This window comes from Mobula birostris, chromosome 26 (assembly GCF_030028105.1).
Source record: "Mobula birostris isolate sMobBir1 chromosome 26, sMobBir1.hap1, whole genome shotgun sequence".
Lineage (NCBI taxonomy): Eukaryota > Metazoa > Chordata > Chondrichthyes > Myliobatiformes > Myliobatidae > Mobula > Mobula birostris.
In genome coordinates, this window is record NC_092395.1 from 37,552,593 (window position 1) to 37,573,442 (window position 20,850).

Genomic DNA, 20,850 nt, shown 5'->3' on the forward strand with positions numbered 1-20,850 from the left:
AATTGTTTGAAAGTGTATGGTCATGCACTTTGGTGGAAGAAATAAACGAGCAGACTATTATTTAGATGGGGAGAGAATTCAAAATGCAGAGATGCAAAGGGACTTGGGAGTCCTTGTACAGGATACCCTAAAGGTTAACTTCCAGGCTGAGACATTTTTGAAGCAGGCAAATGCAATATTGGCATTCATTTCTAGGGATATAGAATATAAGAGCAGGGCTGTGTTGTTGAGGCTCTACGAGGCACTCATGGGACCACGTTTGGAGTATTGTGTGCAGTTTTGGGCTCCTTATTTTAGAAATGATATACTGACATTGGAGAAGATTCATGAGAATGATTCCAGGAATGAGAGCGTTACCGTATGAGGAGCGTCTAGCAGCTCTTGGGCTGTATTCCCCAGAGTTCAGGAGAATGGGGGCCGGATCTCATAGAAACTTTCCAAATGTTAGAAGGCCTGAACTGTTTAGATATGGTAAAGTTACTTCCCATAGTAGGGGAGCCTAGGACAAGAGGACATGACTTTAGGACGTCCATTTAGAACAGAGATGCGGAGAAATTACTTTAGTCAAAGGGCGGTAAGTCTGTGAAATTTGTTGCCATGAGCAGCTGTGGAGGAAAGTCATCGCGGGTATTTAAGGCAGAGATAGATAGGTTCTTGATTAGCCAGGGCATCAGAGTATGGGGTGAAAGCAGGGGAGTGGGGATGACTGAAAGAATTGAAGGGCAAAGCAGACTTGATGGATTGAATGGCCTACTTCTATTCCTATATTTTATGGTCTTAATGGTGCACTAAATCCAAATTCTACTTCAGCTTAAATCAACAAATTTAGGATGAACTAGAAATTAAACTTTCTTCAGGACCTGCTACACTACAGGACCATTATTTGAGTTATCAAGAAATGAAAAGTGCTGTTAACGATATGGCAAATGAGTTAACAGTGGCTCAGTCACCTCCGATAAAGCCATACCTCATCAGTTGCACCTTCTCCTTCAGACAGATAGCCATGGGGAACAAAAAATCCATCATCGTCATCTTCATCATCTCCCTCATCATCATCATCCTAAATAAAAGATAAAATAATATGTATCAAACACAAAAATATTTACATTCATGCAAACACGAGGAAATCTGCAGATGCTGGAAATTTAAACAACACACACAAAAAGTGCTGGTGAACGCAGCAGGCCAGGCAGCATCTCTAGGAAGAGGTACAGTTGACGTTTCAGGCCGAGACCCTTCATCAGGACTAACTGAAAGAAGAGCTAGTAAGAGATTTGAAAGTGGGAAGGGGAGGGGGAGATCCGAAATGATAGGAGAAGACGGGAGAGGGAGGGATAGAGATAAAGCTAAGAGCTAGAAAGTTGATTGGCAAAACGGATACAAGGCTGGAGAAGGGAGAGGATCATTGGACAGGAGGCCTAGGGAGAAAGAAAGGGGAGGGGAGCCCAGTTGATGGAGAGCAGGCAAGGGGTTACAGTGAGAGGGACAGAGGGAGGGAAAAAAAAAGAGAAAAGGGGGGGTGAATAAATAAGGGATGGGGTAAGAAGGGGAGGAGGGGCATTAGAGAAGTCAATGTTCAATGCCATCAGGTTGGAGGCTACCCAGATGGAATATAAGGTGTTGTTCCTCCAACCTGAGTGTGGTTTCATCTTGACAGTAGAGGAGGCCATGGATAGACATATCAGAATGGGAATGGGACGTGGGTTTAAAACGAGTGGCCACTGGGAGATCCTATTTTCTCTGGCGGACAGAGCGTAGGTGTTCAGCAAAGCGGTCTCCCAGTCTGCATCGGGTCTCGCCAATATATAGAAGGCCACATCGGGAGCACCGGACGCAGTATATCACCCCAGCCGACTCACAGGTGAAGTGTCGCCTCACCTGGAAGGACTGTCTGGGGCCCTGAATAGTGGTGAGGGAGGAAGTGTAAGAGCATGTGTAGCTCCACTTACAAGGATAAGTGCCGGGAGGGAGATTGGTGGGAAGGGATGGTGAGGGGGTGGGAGAGAGAGGGAAAGATGTTTACATTCAATCAGGTTTATTCCTATAAACCTACTGTAGATCAATAAAGTGTGGGGAAAAATCCCTGGTGCATACATTACATAACCATGCTGAAGTTTTGTCCTTCAAATGCTCCCATTGTTGCATTTCAGTTTTCAGCCTGCCTTTTTTTTTTGTTTTTAAATACAAGAACTATTCCCTTACTTGTGGCTTACCATAACTCCCATGATACAAATTTTCCACATAGAAGGGGTCTTTAAAAGCTATCTCCTTTGTCAATCTCTACAGATGGTATAAACAGGAGACAAGTGTAGGATGACTACTTCAAAGATTCAAAGTACATTTATTATCAAAGTATGCAGACAGAATACAACTTAGATTGTCCTCCTATAGGCAGCCACGAAACAAAGAAACACTATGAAATCCATTCAAGAACACACAAAATCTTACTGAAAAACTGTTTTTCCAATCACAATTGATAAATGTACAAAAACAGAAGTATTACAAAAGTGGATACAGCAATAACAAAAAAAATTAGGTATTTGTATTTTTCATCTTCAGAACATCAAGACATTTCACTAAAGAACTGCTTTTTAACCTATTATCTCATTTTGCAGAGGGGTTTTCTAGTGCAACTACTTATACGCAATTGCAGAGTTAACTAAAGAACCGGTATGCAGAATAGCTTTGAAAAAGTGCAGAGGTCAGCAAGACGAACCATTATGGCCTTTCCAATCCTGAGCATTTCTATTATTTACCAGTATGAAATGGAAAACATGTAAAAAGTTGTTCCTTAACACATGAACATTTTGAATTGCAGCTTCTCCAATTACATCAAAACTTTGACCATGATTAAATATTAATGAATTTATTAAGACATCATTAAATGACATTAAAACATCTGCACTAACCCCTTCACTGTGGGACAGAGATTCGCCGGGTTCTTCTTCCTCCCATTCATCATCACTGTCCACTTCATAATCCAATAGCTGCTGTAGGAGCAAAATAACATTTATACTCTGGAGAGTTAAAAGGGTAACTTTAAATGCTTCATCTTGTTACATGCAAAGGAAGGACTCAGTCATGACTGATAGCTCCATCACTGAGCTGACATCCTATCCAAATAATACTGTCACATGGTACTAAGCAACTAAAAATAAGAACTGATAAAATGCTTATTTCACATTTTGTATATGTTTTTGCCCCACATAAATTCCTTAAATGAATTCTATTCAATATTTCAATTTTTTTGGGGTAGATTTGAGAATTCTGCAAATGTGAATTTCCATAACTTGAATGGCCACAATGAGGGCTGTCTGTTCAAAGAGATGCACAGAAATGGTCTAATTGGTTCAAAACACCCCAATATTTAATTTCACATGCAAAGTATTTAACTCCCTTGTGCACTATTATAACAGTTCACCACTCTTTACTAATGTTGCTGCACATACTCATTGGAATATGGCAAATGCTACAAATGTTATCAGCAAGCATAGTTCAGACTAATGAACTCTTCTCGGGGTTTTAGGCAGGTCCAGGTATGTACTTTAACCACCATTTCGATGACAAACTCTGCCATCTTCATCAAGGAAGATGGCAGAGCTGGTCATCAAAACATCAGTTAAAATTGATGCCTGTATCCTGATGGAAGCATAAGAATTTATTCACCACATATGCAGGAAAGCAGTAGATCTTTTTCATAGTTCAGATTATTAATCATTTTATTATAGTCCAGCTGAATTAACAATATAAGGAAAACAAAATGGCAATTTTCAATAGTGCTCAGCATTATCTTTTATTGCTAAAAGCTTGGGAATTTTAAGAGGACCATAATACACCTTGCATCATATTATTTTCTACACCAGCTTCCTTACCTCATCCTTAGCAAATGGATTCCGAGATTTCACCTTTGCACTCTTCTTCTGCCAGGTTCCCCAATAGGCAGGGCGATGATTTTCATGAAATTGTAGCAATTTCATTCTGCAAAATTTCCTCTTATCAATGGTTCCACTACTTGAATTAGTGTCTATCACTATCACATCACTGCTTAAAGAGAATGCAAAATTATTACCAAGTTGGAAGTGAACATGGATCACCTACTCTATAAACCTATTTAAATAGTCCAATTTTTGTGACCCCAAACCTTGTCCATACACAAAACTTCATCTTATATTCTTAGCAGTAAACTTTGGCTAACATCTGCTTGTAATTCAGGGAAGATTTCCAGCATACAAATTAAACTAATTGTCTCAGGTTAAACTGAGTTTTACAAAACATACCAATATTGCTGATGTTTTTATTCTATTTTAATACTTCTGAAAAAAAAAATATGAAGTTCATTTCAGAATTACGCATGTAACAAATAGCATAAAAGCCTGGAACAAGCCAATTCCCATCATTTGTCACTTGACTCACAGTAAAGATTTTAAGTTGCTCAGCCTCGAGCTTCCTTTCTATTAAATTGCACTCCTCCACCCCAAGTCAGCAGCAAATTTAGCAATAGTATAAGAAACAGAATCATGGCTTTGAGATTTATTTTATGGCAGAACATAGAGCTTTACAAAAATAGCAAATGAAAGAAATGCAATACACATATACAAGAGGCATCACAAAGATACTACCGGAAGAGGAGACTAGTTTTGGAATTAAGCAAGGGTAACCAATAAGATTCAATCGTGGACCAGTTCAACACACACAGATAGGACTACTCGAACTCAACAGACTACTGGTAATTCAGAAAAGAAATCTAGGAGGAGGGATATCTTCATGAAACAATGACATGAGCAGACTGGCCAAAGTTAATTGTGAGAAGGGGAAAGATAATTTTATATCCAAAAGACACAGGAGCAGAATTAGGCTATTCAGCCCATTGAGTCTGCTCTGCCATTCCATTATAGAAACATAGAAAACCTACAGCACAACACAGGCCCTTCGGCCCACAAAGCTGTGCCGAACATGTCCTTACCTGAGAAATTACTTAGGGTTATCCATAGCCCTCTATTTTTCTGAGCTCCATACACTTGCCCAGGAGTCTCTTAAAAGATCCTATCGTTGCCTCCACCACCATCGCCAGCAGCCCATTCCATGCACCCACCACTCTGTGTAAAAAACTTAACCCTGATATCTCCTCTGTACCTACTTCCAAGCACCTTAAAACTGTGCCCTCTCGTGCTAGCCACTTCCGCCCTGGGAAAAAGCCTCCGACTATCCACATGATCAATGCCTCTCATCATCTTATACACCTCTATCGGGTCTATGTATAATATATATTATTTCATTTGTCTGCACATTATCTATCCTTATTCCTACCAGTTCATTATAAAAGGAAATTCTGAAAAATACAGTAATTTATTTTTACCTGCATGAACTACCTTCAGTGATGCTTATTCTTGGACTTGTAGGGCCAGACGTTCGGGGCTTCTTCTTGTGCATTTCTTTGAAGTAATTGGAACTGAAACTCTGATGTTCCAGCAATTCATCTAATTGCTCAAGTACTTCTTGATCCAAGTATATCCGACTCGTTGGAGCAAGGACCATGTGTTCTTTGATTTCAAAAGGAGCAAACTTTCCACAGGATCCAGCAAGAGTCTATGAAAGAAATAGATTTTTGGTTACAGGTGTATAATGGATTGACATATACAGTGGCAGCATTTGCAGTAGTGTTACTATTATCCAAGTATTCAGTTTTCATGCACTACCATTCTAATGTTAAGGCAAGTACGGCTGCTTACTCACAAAACACAAACTCAATTTAAAGAGGGAAGCCCAAGCAAGAAAGAAAGGTAGATAGTTAAGTAAGTAAAAGGACCCAATAAGAATAGCATCAAAATAAGCATAAAGGTGAACTGAATTCTATCCCAGAGATTAGGAGGAATGCTTTACGAAAGTCAATCCAAAGGATTAAATGCTGCATATCAAGTTGTGTGACGGGATAAGGTTCACAATAAACACAGATCATTTTTGTTTAGTTATAAGTCCCCGGGGCCTGATGGAATATTCCCCAGGCTGCTCCATGAGGCGAGAGAAGAGATTGCTGAGCCTCTAGCTAGGATCTTTATGCCCTCGTTGTCCACGGGAATGGTACTGGAGGATTGGAGGGAGGCTAATGTTGTCTCCTTATTCAAAAAAGGTAGAAAGGTAGTAGGGATAGTCTGGGTAATTATAGACCAGTGAGCCTTACGTCTGTGGGGGGAAAGCTGTTGGAAAAGATTCTTAAGAGATAGGATCAATGGGCATTTAGAGAATCATGGTCTGATCAGGGACAGTCCACATGGCTTTGTGAAGGGCAGATCATGTCTAACAAGCCTGATAAGAGTTCTTTGAGGAGGTGACCAGGCATATAGATGAGGGTAGTGCAGTGGAGGTGATCTACATGGATTTTAGTAAGGCATTTGACAAGGTTCCACACGGTAGGCTTATTCAGAAAGTCAGAAGGCATGGGATCCAGGGAAGTTTGGCCAGGTGGATTCAGAATTGACCTGCCTGCAGAAGGCAGAGAGTCGTGGTGGAGGGAGTACATTTGGATTGGAAGGTTGTGACTAGTGGTGTCCCACAAGGATCGGTTCTGGGACCTCTACTTTTTGAGATTTTTATTAACGACCTGGATGTGGGGGTAAAAGGGTGGGTTGGCAAGTTTGCAGACGACACAAAGGTTGGTGGTATTGTAGATTGTGTAGAGGATTGTCGAAGATTGCAGAGAGACATTGATAGGTTGCAGAAGTGGGCTGAGAAGTGGCAGATGGAGTTCAACCCAGAGAAATGTGAGGTGGTACACTTTGGAAGGACAAACTCCAAGGCAGAGTACAAAGTAAATGGCAGGATACTTGGTAGTGTGGAAGAGCAGAGGGATCTGCGGGTACATGTCCACAGATCCCTTAAAGTTGCTTCACAGGTAGATAGAATAATTAAGAAAGCTTATGGGGTGTTAGCTTTCATAAGTCAAGGGAGAGTTTAAGAGTGGCGAGGTAATGATGCAGCTCTATAAAACCCTGGTTAGGCCACACTTGGAGTACTGTCCCTCCCCCTCCTGTCTTCTCCTATCATTTTGGATCTCTGACGAAGGGTCTCCGCCTGAAATGTCGACTGTACCTCTTCCTAGAGATACTGCCTGGCCTGCTGCGTTCACCAGCAACTTTGACATGTGTTACTTGGAGTACTGTGTCCAGTTCTGTTTGCCTCACTATAGGAAGGATGTGGAAGCATTGGAAAGGGTACAAAGGAGATTTACCAGGATGCTGCCTGGTTTAGAGAGTATGGATTATGATCAGAGATTAAGGGAGCTAGGGCTTTACTCTTTAGAGAGGAGGAGGATGAGGGGAGACATGATAGAGGTATACAAGATATTAAGAGGAGAGTGGATAGCCAGCACCTCTTCCCCAGGGCAGCACTGCTCAATACAAGAGGACATGGCTTTAAGGTAAGGGGTGGGAAGTTCAAGGAGGATATTAGAGTAAGGTTTTTTTTTAAACTCAGAGTGGTTGGTGCGTGGAATGCACTGAGTCAGTGGTGGAGGCAGATACACTAGTGAAATTTAAGAGATTACTAGACAGGTATATGGAGGAATTTAAGGTGTGGGGTTATATGGGAGGCAGGGTTTGAGGGTCAGCACAACATTGTGGGCCAAAGGGCCTGTACTGTGCTGTAATATTCTATGTTCTATGTTTTGACATACTGGTAGGAGATCCTTTTGATTCAAGATCCTGTGCATTCACTGAAGAAGTGAGCAAGTGACCATCATACCTCGTGGACCAACAAAGCCTCTGAAGAACTTGGGAGATTAAAATTCAGGAACAGGTAGTTATAATCTTTGGAGAGGTGGGTTGTTACCTAACCAATTGCTGAAAAAAAAAGAGTACAAAATGATCAGCAGTAGCTGCCCAAGAATGTTGACCAGAGGACAATGGCAATGTTTCAAAGGCAAAGGAAAGCAGTGTGCACAAAAGGATCTGCTTCCACATAAGGGAACTGAATAGTGTCAAGGCTGATTTATACTTGTGCATACTAGCTTACGCCATAGCCTACGCAAGTGGGCTACGCCATTGTGAGCATTTATACTTGTGCGTTGGTGTGTGCGCCGCTCTGCAATTCACCGCCAAAATGCTAGTAGGTGGTGTGGTTTCTATGCCACGAAGAAACTCAAACTTCAAACAACGGTGACTGAAACTGAAGGAGCATTAATTTTCTGTATGTAGTGTAGTGTCACTTAACAGAATTAGGAATTTTGAGCCAAAATTGATTTGTCAAAAAAAAAAAACAAAAAATGGCATGTACACACATGCGCACACACCTGCCCGTGCAAGGCTTCATGGTCATGGTAGTCTTTCTCGGGGTAAACAAGTTTAAAGCGAGCGTCTTTTTCTGTAAAAGCGAAAATCCTCTTTCAGTTAACGAAAACGGGTACTAATATAGGTCTTTCGTAAAAGCGAAATGTGTCTTCCATAATTTCGGAGGTCTGTAAAGCTTATGGAAAGCATTGCAGCCAGAGTTCCTTCCCTGCCCTTCAGTCACCCAATGGGAAGCTATTGCAGTGTAAGAGGAAATGTGATGCTAACAAGCGAATCAATCACAGTTGTTTCGGTCTGCGTTGCTGTGACGCGTAGTTACACGTTGGGAGAGGTGTGCATTAGGCTACAGAGTAGGGTTTGCATAGAGTACAGTGTAGGGTTCGCGGCTACGCCATACCTACGGCATACATTTGACGCAGAAGTATAGATCAGCCTTTAGTCTTGAGATCATTCATCAGCATTAACAATACAATTAAAGATGAATAAGAGGACAGCACCAGATCAGAATCTGCCAACTGACAGAGGAATTAATTACAAAATTAATCAGGTAGTAGAACAGAACTTTCCCAAAATAAGCAGTATTTATACCAAGTGTCTGGGAAATACATGTAAATTGACGGCAGATGTTGCCCGAAAGCAAACATTCAGCACGGACTAGAAGGGCCGAGATGGCCTGTTTCTGTGCTGTAATTGTTATGTAGTTATATGCATTATTCGCAAATATTAACATACTATAAAATGGAACATTGTGAATGGCATATTAACTAATTGCACGTGATAATTACAGGTCAGCATGACCAGTCAAATGATCCACTTGAAACCATTCCCAGTTTAATTAGTTAATTTCAAGCTTTCAACGTTTGGTTCTTCATTAGCAAGTTTAGTTGACACCTTGATCATTTTCTTGCATCGGCTATACTTACCTTGTTAGTTGGTACTACCATCTCCTTTTCTTCTTAAATGGGTGCTAATACTTCACATTTACAAATTCTACCATCTTACCTATGCATACAAAATCAACCCCCCCCCCACCCATCTTTAAGATTTTACTGTCCAAGCTCTTCATTATTTAAGTATTTACATGTTTCCATTAGTTACTGGTTTTCCAGAAACTAAAGTTTTAAAATATTTGTTTTTTTGCATAATTTTTAATCTATTCAATACACAAATACTGTATGAAGTATACTGAATAAGATTTACTTTTTTGTTCTCCTTTATTATGTATTGCATTGAACTGCTGCTGCTAAATTAACAAATTTCACGTCAAATGCTGGTGATTATAAACCTAAATCTTAAAAAGTTAAAGTACCCCTTGTATTGATACAAACTTGTTGGTTTAAAACAAGGTAGGATGAAGTGAGTAGTCAAAAGAAAAATTTCTTAACTAATCTTGCTCCAAGATTTTTAGCATAAAAGGTTCTACAGATGCTGGAAATGCTCAAGGAACTCAGCAAGTCAGGCAGCATCAATGGAAGGAAATAAACAGCTGACGTTTCAGGTTGATACCTTTCCATCAGGCCTGCAAAGGAAGGAGTAAGTGCTGGAGAGGAAAGTATACAAGCCTGCAAGTGATTGTTGAAGCCAGGTGGGGGGGGGGGGGGGGGGGGCAGGGGAGATGAACTAAGAAGCTGGGAGATGGAAGAGTGGCTTCTTATGTGACTCCCTTGCTTACTTGTCCCTCTGTACTGATCTCCCTCCAAGCAGTCACATATACCTGCCCCTACACCACCTCTCTCACCACCATTCAGGGCCCCCAAACAGTCATTCCAGGTGAAGCAACACTTCACTTGCATGACTACTGAGGGCATCTATTGCATCCAGCGCTCCCGGTGTAGTCACCTCTACAACTCATGAAAACTGATGTAGAATTGGGCAGCAGCTTTGTTAGGCACCTTCGCTCTATCTGCTACAAAAGACAGGATCCCCCAGTGACTACCATTTCAACTCAACTTCCCATTTGACATTTTTGTTTATGGCTTCCTTTATTGTCATGATGAGGCCAAACTTAGGTTGGAGGATAAACACCTCATATTCCGTCTAGATAGCCTCCAACCTCATGGCATGAACATCAATTTAAAAATATATTAGCTTTATTTATCCCTAAATTTCTCTAAATTCCAGTAATTACTCCTTCTTTCCCTCTTTTTTCATTCCCCATTCTGGTTACCCTCTTCCTCTTCTTCTCACTATCCTCTCTCTCTGGTTTCCCTGCTTCTTCCTTTTCTCCCATGGTCCAGTATCCTCTCCTACCAGATTACTCCTTCAGCTCTTTACCTATTCCACTTATCACATCCCAGCTTCTTACATCGCCCTCCCCCTACACAACCCACCCACTTCCACCCCTCACTTGGTCTCACCTGTCACCTGCCAGCCTGCATTCCTTTCCCTTCCCCCCCCCCCCCAACCTCTTACTCTGGCTAAGCCCCTTTCCTTTCATGCTGAGTGTTTATTCTCCTCCATAGATGCTGCCTGAATTACTGAATTCCTGCAGCATTTTGTGCATGTTGCCCAAGATTTTTAGATTATATTCTCTTATTTTTCAGTCACAAGGCTCAAGTTGGTTATGTTTTACCTCAGGAAGATAAAGCCAGATTGCAAAGATAGTCCAATTAGTTTGTGCATATTGTAGCTTGCTCCAAAGCATAATCAGAAGTCTGAAAACACCGAAGATATCTTTCACTGCAGAATTCCTATTAGGTTATAACATTCTAAATTACACATCACAAAGAAAATACATACCTGGATAACATATCAAGCACTTGCTTGCAATAGTTAAGGTAAAGGTGTGCAATAAAGGAACAGCAGTTATAATGGGTGACTTCAATCTACATGTAGATTGGGTGAACCAAATTGGTAAAGGTGCTGAGGAAGAGGATTTCTTGGAATGTATGTGGGATGGTTTTTTGAACCAACATGTCGAGGAACCAACTAGAGAGCAGGCTATTCTGGACTGGGTTTTGAGCAATGAGGAAGGGTTAATTAGGAATCTTGTCGTGAGAGGCCCCTTGGGTAAGAGTGACCATAATATGGTGGAATTCTTCATTAAGATGGAGAGTGACATAGTTAATTCAGAAACAAAGGTTCTGAACTTAAAGAGGGGTAACTTTGAAGGTATGAGACGTGAATTAGCTAAGATAGACTGGCAAATGACACTTAAAGGATTGACGGTGGATATGCAATGGCAAGCATTTAAAGGTTGCATGGATGAACTACAACAATTGTTCATCCCAGTTTGGCAAAAGAATAAATCAAGGAAGGTAGTGCACCCGTGGCTGACAAGAGAAATTAGGGATAGTATCAATTCCAAAGAAGAAGCATACAAATTAGCCAGAGAAAGTGGCTCACCTGAGGACTGGGAGAAATTCAGAGTTCAGCAGAGGAGGACAAAGGGCTTAATTAGGAAGGGGAAGAAAGATTATGAGAGAAAACTGGCAGGGAACATAAAAACAGACTGTAAAAGCTTTTATAGATATGTAAAAAGGAAAAGACTGGTAAAGACAAATGTAGGTCCCCTGCAGACAGAAACAGGTGAATTGATTATGGGGAGCAAGGACATGGCAGACCAATTGAATAATTACTTTGGTTCTGTCTTCACTGAGGACATAAATAATCTTCCAGAAATAGTAGGGGACAGAGGGTCCAGTGAGATGGAGGAACTGAGCGAAATACATGTTAGTAGGGAAGTGGTGTTAGGTAAATTGAAGGGATTGAAGGCAGATAAATCCCCAGGGCCAGATGGTCTGCATCCTAGAGTGCTTAAGGAAGTAGCCCAAGAAATAGTGGATGCATTAGTGATAATTTTTCAAAACTCGTTAGATTCTGGACTAGTTCCTGAGGATTGGAGGGTGGCTAATGGAACTCCACTTTTTAAAAAAGGAGGGAGAGAGAAACCGGGGAATTATAGACCGGTTAGCCTAACGTCGGTGGTGGGGAAACTGCTGGAGTCAGTTATCAAGGATGTGATAACAGCACATTTGGAAAGCGGTGAAATGATCGGACAAAGTCAGCATGGATTTGTGAAAGGAAAATCATGTCTGACGAATCTCATAGAATTTTTTGAGGATGTAACTAGTAGAGTGGATAGGGGAGAACCAGTGGATGTGGTATATTTGGATTTTCAAAAGGCTTTTGACAAGGTCCCACACAGGAGATTAGTGTGCAAACTTAAAGCACACGGTATTGCGGGTAAGGTATTGGTGTGGGTGGAGAGTTGGTTAGCAGACAGGAAGCAAAGAGTGGGAATAAACAGGACCTTTTCAGAATGGCAGGCGGTGACTAGTGGGGTACCGCAAGGCTCAGTGCTGGGACCCCAGTTGTTTACAATATATATTAATGACTTGGATGAGGGAATTAAATGCAGCATCTCCAAGTTTGCGGATGACACAAAGCTGGGTGGCAGTGTTAGCTGTGAGGAGGATGCTAAGAGGATGCAGGGTGACTTGGATAGGTTGGGTGAGTGGGCAAATTCATGGCAGATGCAATTTAATGTGGATAAATGTGAAGTTATCCACTTTGGTGGCAAAAATAGGAAAACAGATTATCTGAATGGTGGCCAATTAGGCAAAGGGGAGGTGCAATGAGACCTGGGTGTCATTATACACCAGTCATTGAAAGTGGGCATGCAGGTACAGCAGGTGGTGAAAAAGGCAAATGGTATGCTGGCATTTATAGCAAGAGGATTCGAGTACAGGAGCAGGGAGGTACTACTGCAGTTGTACAAGGCCTTGGTGAGACCACACCTGGAGTATTGTGTGCAGTTTTGGTCCCCTAATCTGAGGAAAGACATCCTTGCCATAGAGGGAGTACAAAGAAGGTTCACCAGATTGATTCCTGGGATGGCAGGACTTTCATATGAAGAAAGACTGGATGAACTGGGCTTGTACTTGTTGGAATTTAGAAGCTTGAGGGGGGACCTGACTGGAACGTATAAAATCCTAAAGGGATTGGACAGGCTAGATGCAGGAAGATTGTTCCCAATGTTGGGGAAGTCCAGAACGAGGGGCCACAGTTTGAGGATAGAGGGGAAGCCTTTTAGGACCGAGATTAGGAAAAACTTCTTCACACAGAGAGTGGTGAATCTGTGGAATTCTCTGCCACAGGAAACAGTTGAGGCCAGTTCATTGGCTATACTTAAGAGGGAGTTAGATATGGCCCTTGTGGCTACAGGGGTCAGGGGGTATGGAGGGAAGGCTGGGGCGGGGTTCTGAGTTGGATGATCAGCCACAATCATAATAAATGGCGGTGCAGGCTCGAAGGGCCGAATGGCCTACTCCTGCACCTATTTTCTATGTTTCGATGTTTCTAAAGTGGAATGAGTTAAAAAAATCTTTCAAACCTGCAGACAATCTACACTTTTAGAAAAGGTAACACAAAACTAAAATAGTATATTAATGAGTCATCAGAAGACTTTAATACTTGGGTTGTATAAGAAAGCTTGCATTTCAGACAATGAAATACACAAATCTGAAAAAATTTACGTTTACCTTAGGGGCCTGGGGAGCCTTTGGTTTCCGGAAGAATCTTGTTATTTCTGAAATTTCTTTTACTTTTTCTGCCTTCAAACGCTGTAATCATATTTAACATGCATTCTTCAGAAATCACCATTAGGCAGAAATAAAAGCTACTACATTATGATTGATATTAAGTTTGTAAACCATTTTCAATGACTCAAGTACTTCAAGTGCACATTAGAGTAACTACTCTTATGTATCGAAATTACAAGGACAGCTTTCACACAGAATCACCCAACTTCAGAAATAAGCACCATTGTACAAGCGCCAGACCAAAAAAAAATCTAGTAAACTCATTCATTTGCTAGCCCTATGATCAAAACATATCAAATGCTTATGTAAGTACTCTTATACAGTGCGATATGGATTTTTGCCTGTCCACTACCAGTTCAGGAACTTGGTTCCAGCTCTTAGCCTTTGAAAATTTAGCATTTCTTCCCCCCAAACCTTCCACTAATTATATTAAACGTATGTACTCCATGCAAAATGGGAAAACAGGTTCTTCCTGTCCAATCCTCAACCTAACTTCACACCTTGTGCATCATTGCATTGGTATTTTCAGTAGACTCCTACACGAATGAAAATCAATGCTAATCTAGCCACTCTCCACTCATGAACAATATTCTCTTGTCTTTGCAAACTCTCAGAAGTATTCCCTTCAGAGTTACCACTCTTCTTGTCATGTGTGACAAAAACCATGATTATATGTTGCTAGACTGAAAACAAGGTTACAGAGCGTGAGAGGAGAGGATATTTCTTGTTTGGAAATATAAAAGATTAGGGAAAAGAAACATTTTGGTGAAGATCAAAAAATGAACTATAGGTAGCTATACTTCAAGAGCTGCTGAATTAGAGAAAAGCAAAGAAATTTAGAAATACTAATTTGCCTGCCTTTTCTTCCTCTTTTAACCGTTTTTCCTCTTCCTTCTTTTTCTTCTCTTCCAATTTGGCCCTGTAAAATCACAAATTTTACATCTACATGAACAGATTAATAAGTTCAAATAATACTCAGCCAATATACTAGAGAGGTAAAAATGTATGATATACCAATAACAAATCTAGTATCAGAAACAAGAGAAAATCTGCAGATGCTAGAAATCCAAGCAACACACACAAAGTGCTGGAGGAACTCAGCAGGCCATGCAGCATCTATGGAAAGAGTACAGCCAACCATCAGTCCTGATGAAGGGTCTCGGCCCAAAACTTCAACTGCACTCTTTTCCATAGATGCTGCCTGGCCTGCTGAGTTCCTCCAGTATTTTGTGTGTGAAGCTATTATCATGCTTACATTCTAATCCACAGATTACTGGTTCAAACTGCACCAGGCTGAACACACAACCTAATTTTCCCCTTCAATAGAAAACCAAAGGCTTATGGACAACACATAAATAAACCACCACCTCCATGCAGTACTTGAAGCTGTTTTGCTCCTGTTCATAATTCTTTTCTGCATCAAACATTGGATGTAAACAAATACATAAACATTTAACTGCTATTTGTTGTTCTTTCAGCATGCAAAGTGATATGCATTTTCAGACAAGTTACAGCAACCATAATTTCTTAGGATATGCCACAGGCATTAATAGAACGCAGATGTGGACCTGCTTATAATCTCACCAACATCGTAGCAAACCTTCAAAATGTCTAAACATCTGTACTATTCAACCTGGGAAAGAATTTAAACATATCCCCTTCACAGTGAAATTATGTAAACTAAATTGCATACAGCTGCCTGACAGAATAGTCACATTTCAGATAACTATAGATTCCAAAACAAGGCTTTATTCATGTATCAAAAGCTGAAAATTTTGATTTAATTTTATAAACTCTTGAAAGTCCTAAAGTGATACATAGATCACAGTTGTAGAGCATTTTGGACTAAATCAATCCTAAAGCAATGTATTCTAGGATTGAGCCAGGAACATGCATGACGATGAATTTTATAAAACAAGTTACTCCCACAAAATAACTACAATAAGTGACAAGGATGGGAAGAAAGTTACATACTCTAATGCATCTTGTTTTTCTTTCCGTTTTTCCTCTTTTAATCTTAATCTCTCTGCTTTCTCCTTTTCTTCTTTTTCTTTTCTCTCTTTCCTCTCCTTGTCCTTCTGTTCTTTTTCCTCATCCTTTTTTCTCTTTGCTTCTTCTTTTGCACGTTCTTTGGCAAGTCTGGCCTCCTCTCTTGCACGTTCCCGCTCTTCTTTTTGTAATTTAAGCTTTTGTCGTTTCTCTTCACGCTGCTACAAGAAAATTATCAACTCTGTTAAAGAAAATGTTTCAAAGTTGGTTCTAAAATGCTTAAAGATATATTGAAGATAACTATTTTAGCTAGCTTGCTTTTGTAATCATGTAAATAAAAAGAGAATTTTCTTGATCCCCCCCCCCCCAAAACTTTGATTCAGTATCTGCCACTCTGCTGCATTTAGGAACAGCTACTAGAAAAAACACCTGACATGTTCTAAAAGAATATGGAGATCATATACCCGAGAACTGTGATGTACAAGTTTTTCAATGTAAAGAACATTGCACAAAATATGGGAAGTTCCAACTGCAAGGTAAATTAGTGCTCAGTTCAAGAGAAAAATGGCCAATGCAAAAGCCAAATTTTTTTTACTAGTTTCATTCAATCCCCACACTTTGACCTTTGGTTTCATTTCTCTTTATCCATGCAAAATTAGTGTAATCTAGTATCATTGTGGTACAAAAATGACTTCTCAAAAAGGCAGATCGAGTGCAGGTAGAGTAAGAAACTTGTTATTGTAGATATGATTAAGCCTTAAAGTGCACCTTAATGTTCCTTGTTCATTGCACCAAAAAGCTACAAGTAAATGAAAATAATTTTAATTTACTTAATCAAATGTTGCCAATATCTCTTTCTAGCTATCCTCCTTCCACCTTTTTATTCTGGTGGCTTCTCCCTTCCTTTCCAGTCCTGAAGAAGGTTCTTGGCCAAAAATGTTGAATTTTCATTCATTTCCATAGATGCTGTCTGACATGCTGAGCTCCTCCAGCTAGGTAGGTGTGTGTCTGTGTGTGTTTTGCTTCAATTTATTTTTTCTATCAAAAATTCTGTTGTGCCAACATTGTTCTTCCCAATACAATGGAAGCAAGCAACATTATTCCAGAGACAGTCTTCAGGGTTATGCAGCCTCTGTAAAAGAGTATGGCTTGAATGCCACATTCAGACATCATAGAAAAGGTCAAAAATCATGAAGGCATTATAATGCAGATTTTCTTTTACTGAATGAGAATATTGTTGGCATCATGCAAGATATACAAATACTGCGTACTGCAACATTCCCTAATGGGTTGCCTTTAGCCTTCTTCAAATAAGTATAATTTTCTTTCAGTTTGGCAAATTTCCAAAATAGACATTGAAGAACCTTCAATCGAAATGATAATTTTATACAGGCAGAATAAAAGCTACACAAACCTGCCCATTATCTGCAACAATCCTCTCAATAGCATCAGTTTGATTGCCCAAGACCAGATACTACAGGACTACTAATACAACACAAAGTACTCAGGAAAGAGGAAAACACAGCAGAAAGTTAACAGCAAAATTGAGATACAACTCAATACTAACTGCTGATATATCAAAATACCTGCTGCTGCAGAGCTCTCTTGCCTTGCACCTTGGGAGTCTGAGAGATCTGCATGAAACAAATTTTAAAAAAAATCACAAGAAGCCTTTATAGAGCATAGAAATAAAATAATCATGTACATTATTGCACAGAAACAAATTGATCAGTTTTAAGTAGCATGCACACCATCTTTTTGAACATGCACAGTAGCAAAATGTCAAAATTTTTTAATAATTTGAGATTACAAATAGATTGCAAAGCAAAACTAATTGACAAAGTATTCAGATCTTCATTGTTAAACTTCAAATTCTTTGAACTATTTACAAATACATAGAAGATTTAAAAAAAAATAAATGGTTATAAATTGTAATATTTAACCTAGGGTCAAAATGTGAATTTTATCACTTTCAGAAAAAAGCAGTTTCAAAGTCAAATTGTTGGAGGTGATCTTGTGTGTTTTTTTTTGGAAAAAATCTAGTTGTGCACTATTATGCCCACAAACTAACATCTATACATTTAAGCATGAACAGTATTAGGATATTTCAGTGAAATGCTTGGATTTTAATAAGCCACAGTATATAGAATCAATGCCAACTGCTATTATCACCACACTGGGCATGAATCTTCAGCCTTTAGTGAGTATTGACTCAGGACTAGTGAAATGCAAAACACGTCTTAAAACCAAGAAATCTTACTGATGAACCTTTTTTCTCCCTTAGGTATTATTACCGTTTCTAGTATTTTTAACAGCTGAATTTCAAGGCTTTTTAAAAAAAATTCAAGATTTGGCTTATTAGCTCAATTGATTATGTCACAAATATACTTAAGTCACATAAAAGCTTAATATACATAAGATATCTTTTAAAATTACCTTTAAACTGTATCTGTGGGATAGTTTTTACTTTTATACTGGGAGAACACTTTGCATTTTCAAACTATTAATCTTTGGTTTAAATTAGTATCCTTTTGAAGCTCAACTGCAATGACTGGGTATGCCCAGAGTCAGAAAAATGCACTTAAATCAATCAAACTTAGCATGTTAAATTCTGTCCTGGTAATTGCCAAGCAGTTCCAACTGGATTTACATCTATATCCAAGAGATACCCAATCACATCACTTAGTTCCAATAGCTGGAATAGTCATTAACCAAATGTTACCTTTTCTATAAGTTAACTAAGGTCCTAAGAATCACAATTACACCAAGTGCCCCTTCTAAAACAGTTCAGAATAAGAATGCTCATAACTACCAGGAAAGAATATCTATCTCCAAGGATAGAATTCTAAAAACCTGTAAAGATATTACAAGACGTGCACACTTCCTACTTGCTTCATCCTTTAAAGAGATTAATTAGTTCGACACAGGCCAGAGATCAAGTGCTTGGTGATGTTCAACTGGTTAAGGTAAAAGGACATACCGAAACAATTAAAAATAAAAACAGGCAAACAAGCTAAGGGAGATCATGATTTCCATGATGTTCTACCAAGAGGGAAGACACCAATGAGGAAAGTAACTTTATAATTAACTTTATATTGTACACCTTATTTTCAAAGCAAATGAATGATGAATTATTGGGGGGGGGGGGGGGAGGAGAGAGAAGAAGGGAAATCAAAAAGCACTTCTTCCTCTGATCCAAGAGAAGCACTTAGGACAAAAAACTCATTCTCTCAGCTAAATTACCATGAAGACCAGCTGTATAAAGGTTAGCCATGCATGAATTTTAAAGCTGGCTGAGGCAATACTGTTGGACGAAGAGCACACCAGTTAAGATTTTGCTGAAGATGATAGAATTCCATTAAATTACTAAACTGTTAATTACTTCTATATAACGGAATGCTGTCACTTTACATATTATAATCCTTTTTCATTTTGCTATAAGTCACAAGGATAAAGTCAAATTTAAATGTTTTCTTCTTTAGACACTTCTTTTGAATTTCAAAAGATGCCTGAAATTGAGCCAGGTTTTCAATTTCATACGCCACATAACACAAACTTTAAGGGTACCGCTGTTCATCTTGGCACCACCAACTGCATCATACTCAGAAAGAAGTACTTAATTTAGAAACTTGAAGATAGAAAGTAGGCAACAGATTAGAATTCATCAGGAAGCAGGAGCAAATCTTAGTGACAAAGAATGTCAAGCTCAAAGATGAGAATTCATTAATAAACAACAGTAATGCTAATAGCAGAGATATTGTATTTAGCAATCTGTTTCAGCATCTACTTGAATTATAAATAAGAATAAAATAATCAGGTAATACAATTAAGCATGTGAAATAAAAGCAATTGGATACATGACTTTTAGAAATGTTAGTGTGATTCTGCTTGCAATCCACTTCCAAAATTAATCTTAAATGTATGAGAAAGCAGCAGGTAACAGGCTATAGTTACCTAAAAGTGGCCCATATTTTCTATAACATTTGAAAATAGTGTTTCATTTCTAGATTTACCTTAACAAGCATATCATGTTGCCTTTTTGAAGACATTGTATCTTTTTGAAAAAGACTGAAAGACTGAAAAGTGGCATACACTTACACTTCCTGCAAGTACTTCATTCAATTTTCTCAACACCCGTGGGTCCATCAGAATAACAACATCTAACTCGCCAGTTTCCAAGACAGCTATTCCCTTAATTATGATTTCCTCTACACAGGAGAAGATGACTCACAAACAGAACTCAAGATTTCCTGCAATTCAGTTCTTACCCTCTCCCTGCCCAGGTTGGGTGGGGAAAAAGTAAATGTCCTCCTTGTACTCTCCTTCTGTACCCACCAACTGCCATGTTCAAAAGTTTGCACTTGCTTCCATTTTCAATATGATACCACCACATTCCCTTCCAATCAGCAATGTAAACTATTCAATCTGCTTCTTTGGTTAACTTTCCCCATTGTCTTTTAAGTAGGGAAGGGCCTACTTTACTTCTCAAAACATCTTCGCAGAGATGCAGCACATCATATTCTTCCTTTCCCAATGACTAGGGATACAACTGACAATATTTTGCACACCCAACTTGGTATTGCTTTCAGTGCACATGATGTACTGTCGTCTACACTGGAGAAGCCAAGCATGGATTGGGTCACTACAAAGCAGAAAGCTTGTTTGGTGCACAAATTATGAACTTCCACTTGCCCTTCACCAATTCTCCGCTGTACTGCCTTCTGGTTTTAGCTTTTTATTATGTTATATGCAACTTTGAGGAATAGCATCTCATCTTCCATCTAGGCATGTTATAGCTTTCAGTACCCAATACCAATTCCATTTAACAGCAAGATTATTAAGGAGCATTATTCAAAAAAGGGAAAGCATGGAAGATAAAGAAAGGTTGAGTTTTAAATATAAGATTATCAATACAATATGTTTAACGTGGTAGTTGGAATAGATGTGACCCCCAGTATGGAAATATGAATATCAATATAGAATAACTCTGTCACCACTAAGTTGCTCCTTTCCTTATGCACTTGCTCAAGTCACTT

At 39.4% G+C, this 20,850-nt stretch overlaps 1 protein-coding gene across 6 annotated transcripts in view; it reads right to left on the reverse strand.

Moving 5' to 3' along the window:
* Positions 1-20,850, reverse strand: part of chaf1a (chromatin assembly factor 1, subunit A (p150)) — a 61,746-nt gene that overhangs the window by 13,340 nt on the left and 27,556 nt on the right. For 4 of the 6 annotated variants that reach the window (XM_072244131.1, XM_072244134.1, XM_072244135.1 and 1 more), the window contains 8 exons: positions 17,401-17,448; positions 15,800-16,035; positions 14,684-14,744; positions 13,766-13,846; positions 5,357-5,586; positions 3,873-4,044; positions 2,910-2,990; positions 968-1,060 (listed from right to left, as the gene is read on the reverse strand). In XM_072244131.1, the coding sequence (XP_072100232.1) occupies positions 968-1,060; positions 2,910-2,990; positions 3,873-4,044; positions 5,357-5,586; positions 13,766-13,846; positions 14,684-14,744; positions 15,800-16,035; positions 17,401-17,448 (1,002 nt within the window). The remainder of the gene's footprint in view (positions 1-967; positions 1,061-2,909; positions 2,991-3,872; positions 4,045-5,356; positions 5,587-13,765; positions 13,847-14,683; positions 14,745-15,799; positions 16,036-17,400; positions 17,449-20,850) is intronic. The other 2 variants (XM_072244133.1, XM_072244132.1) reach the window with 2 other exon arrangements.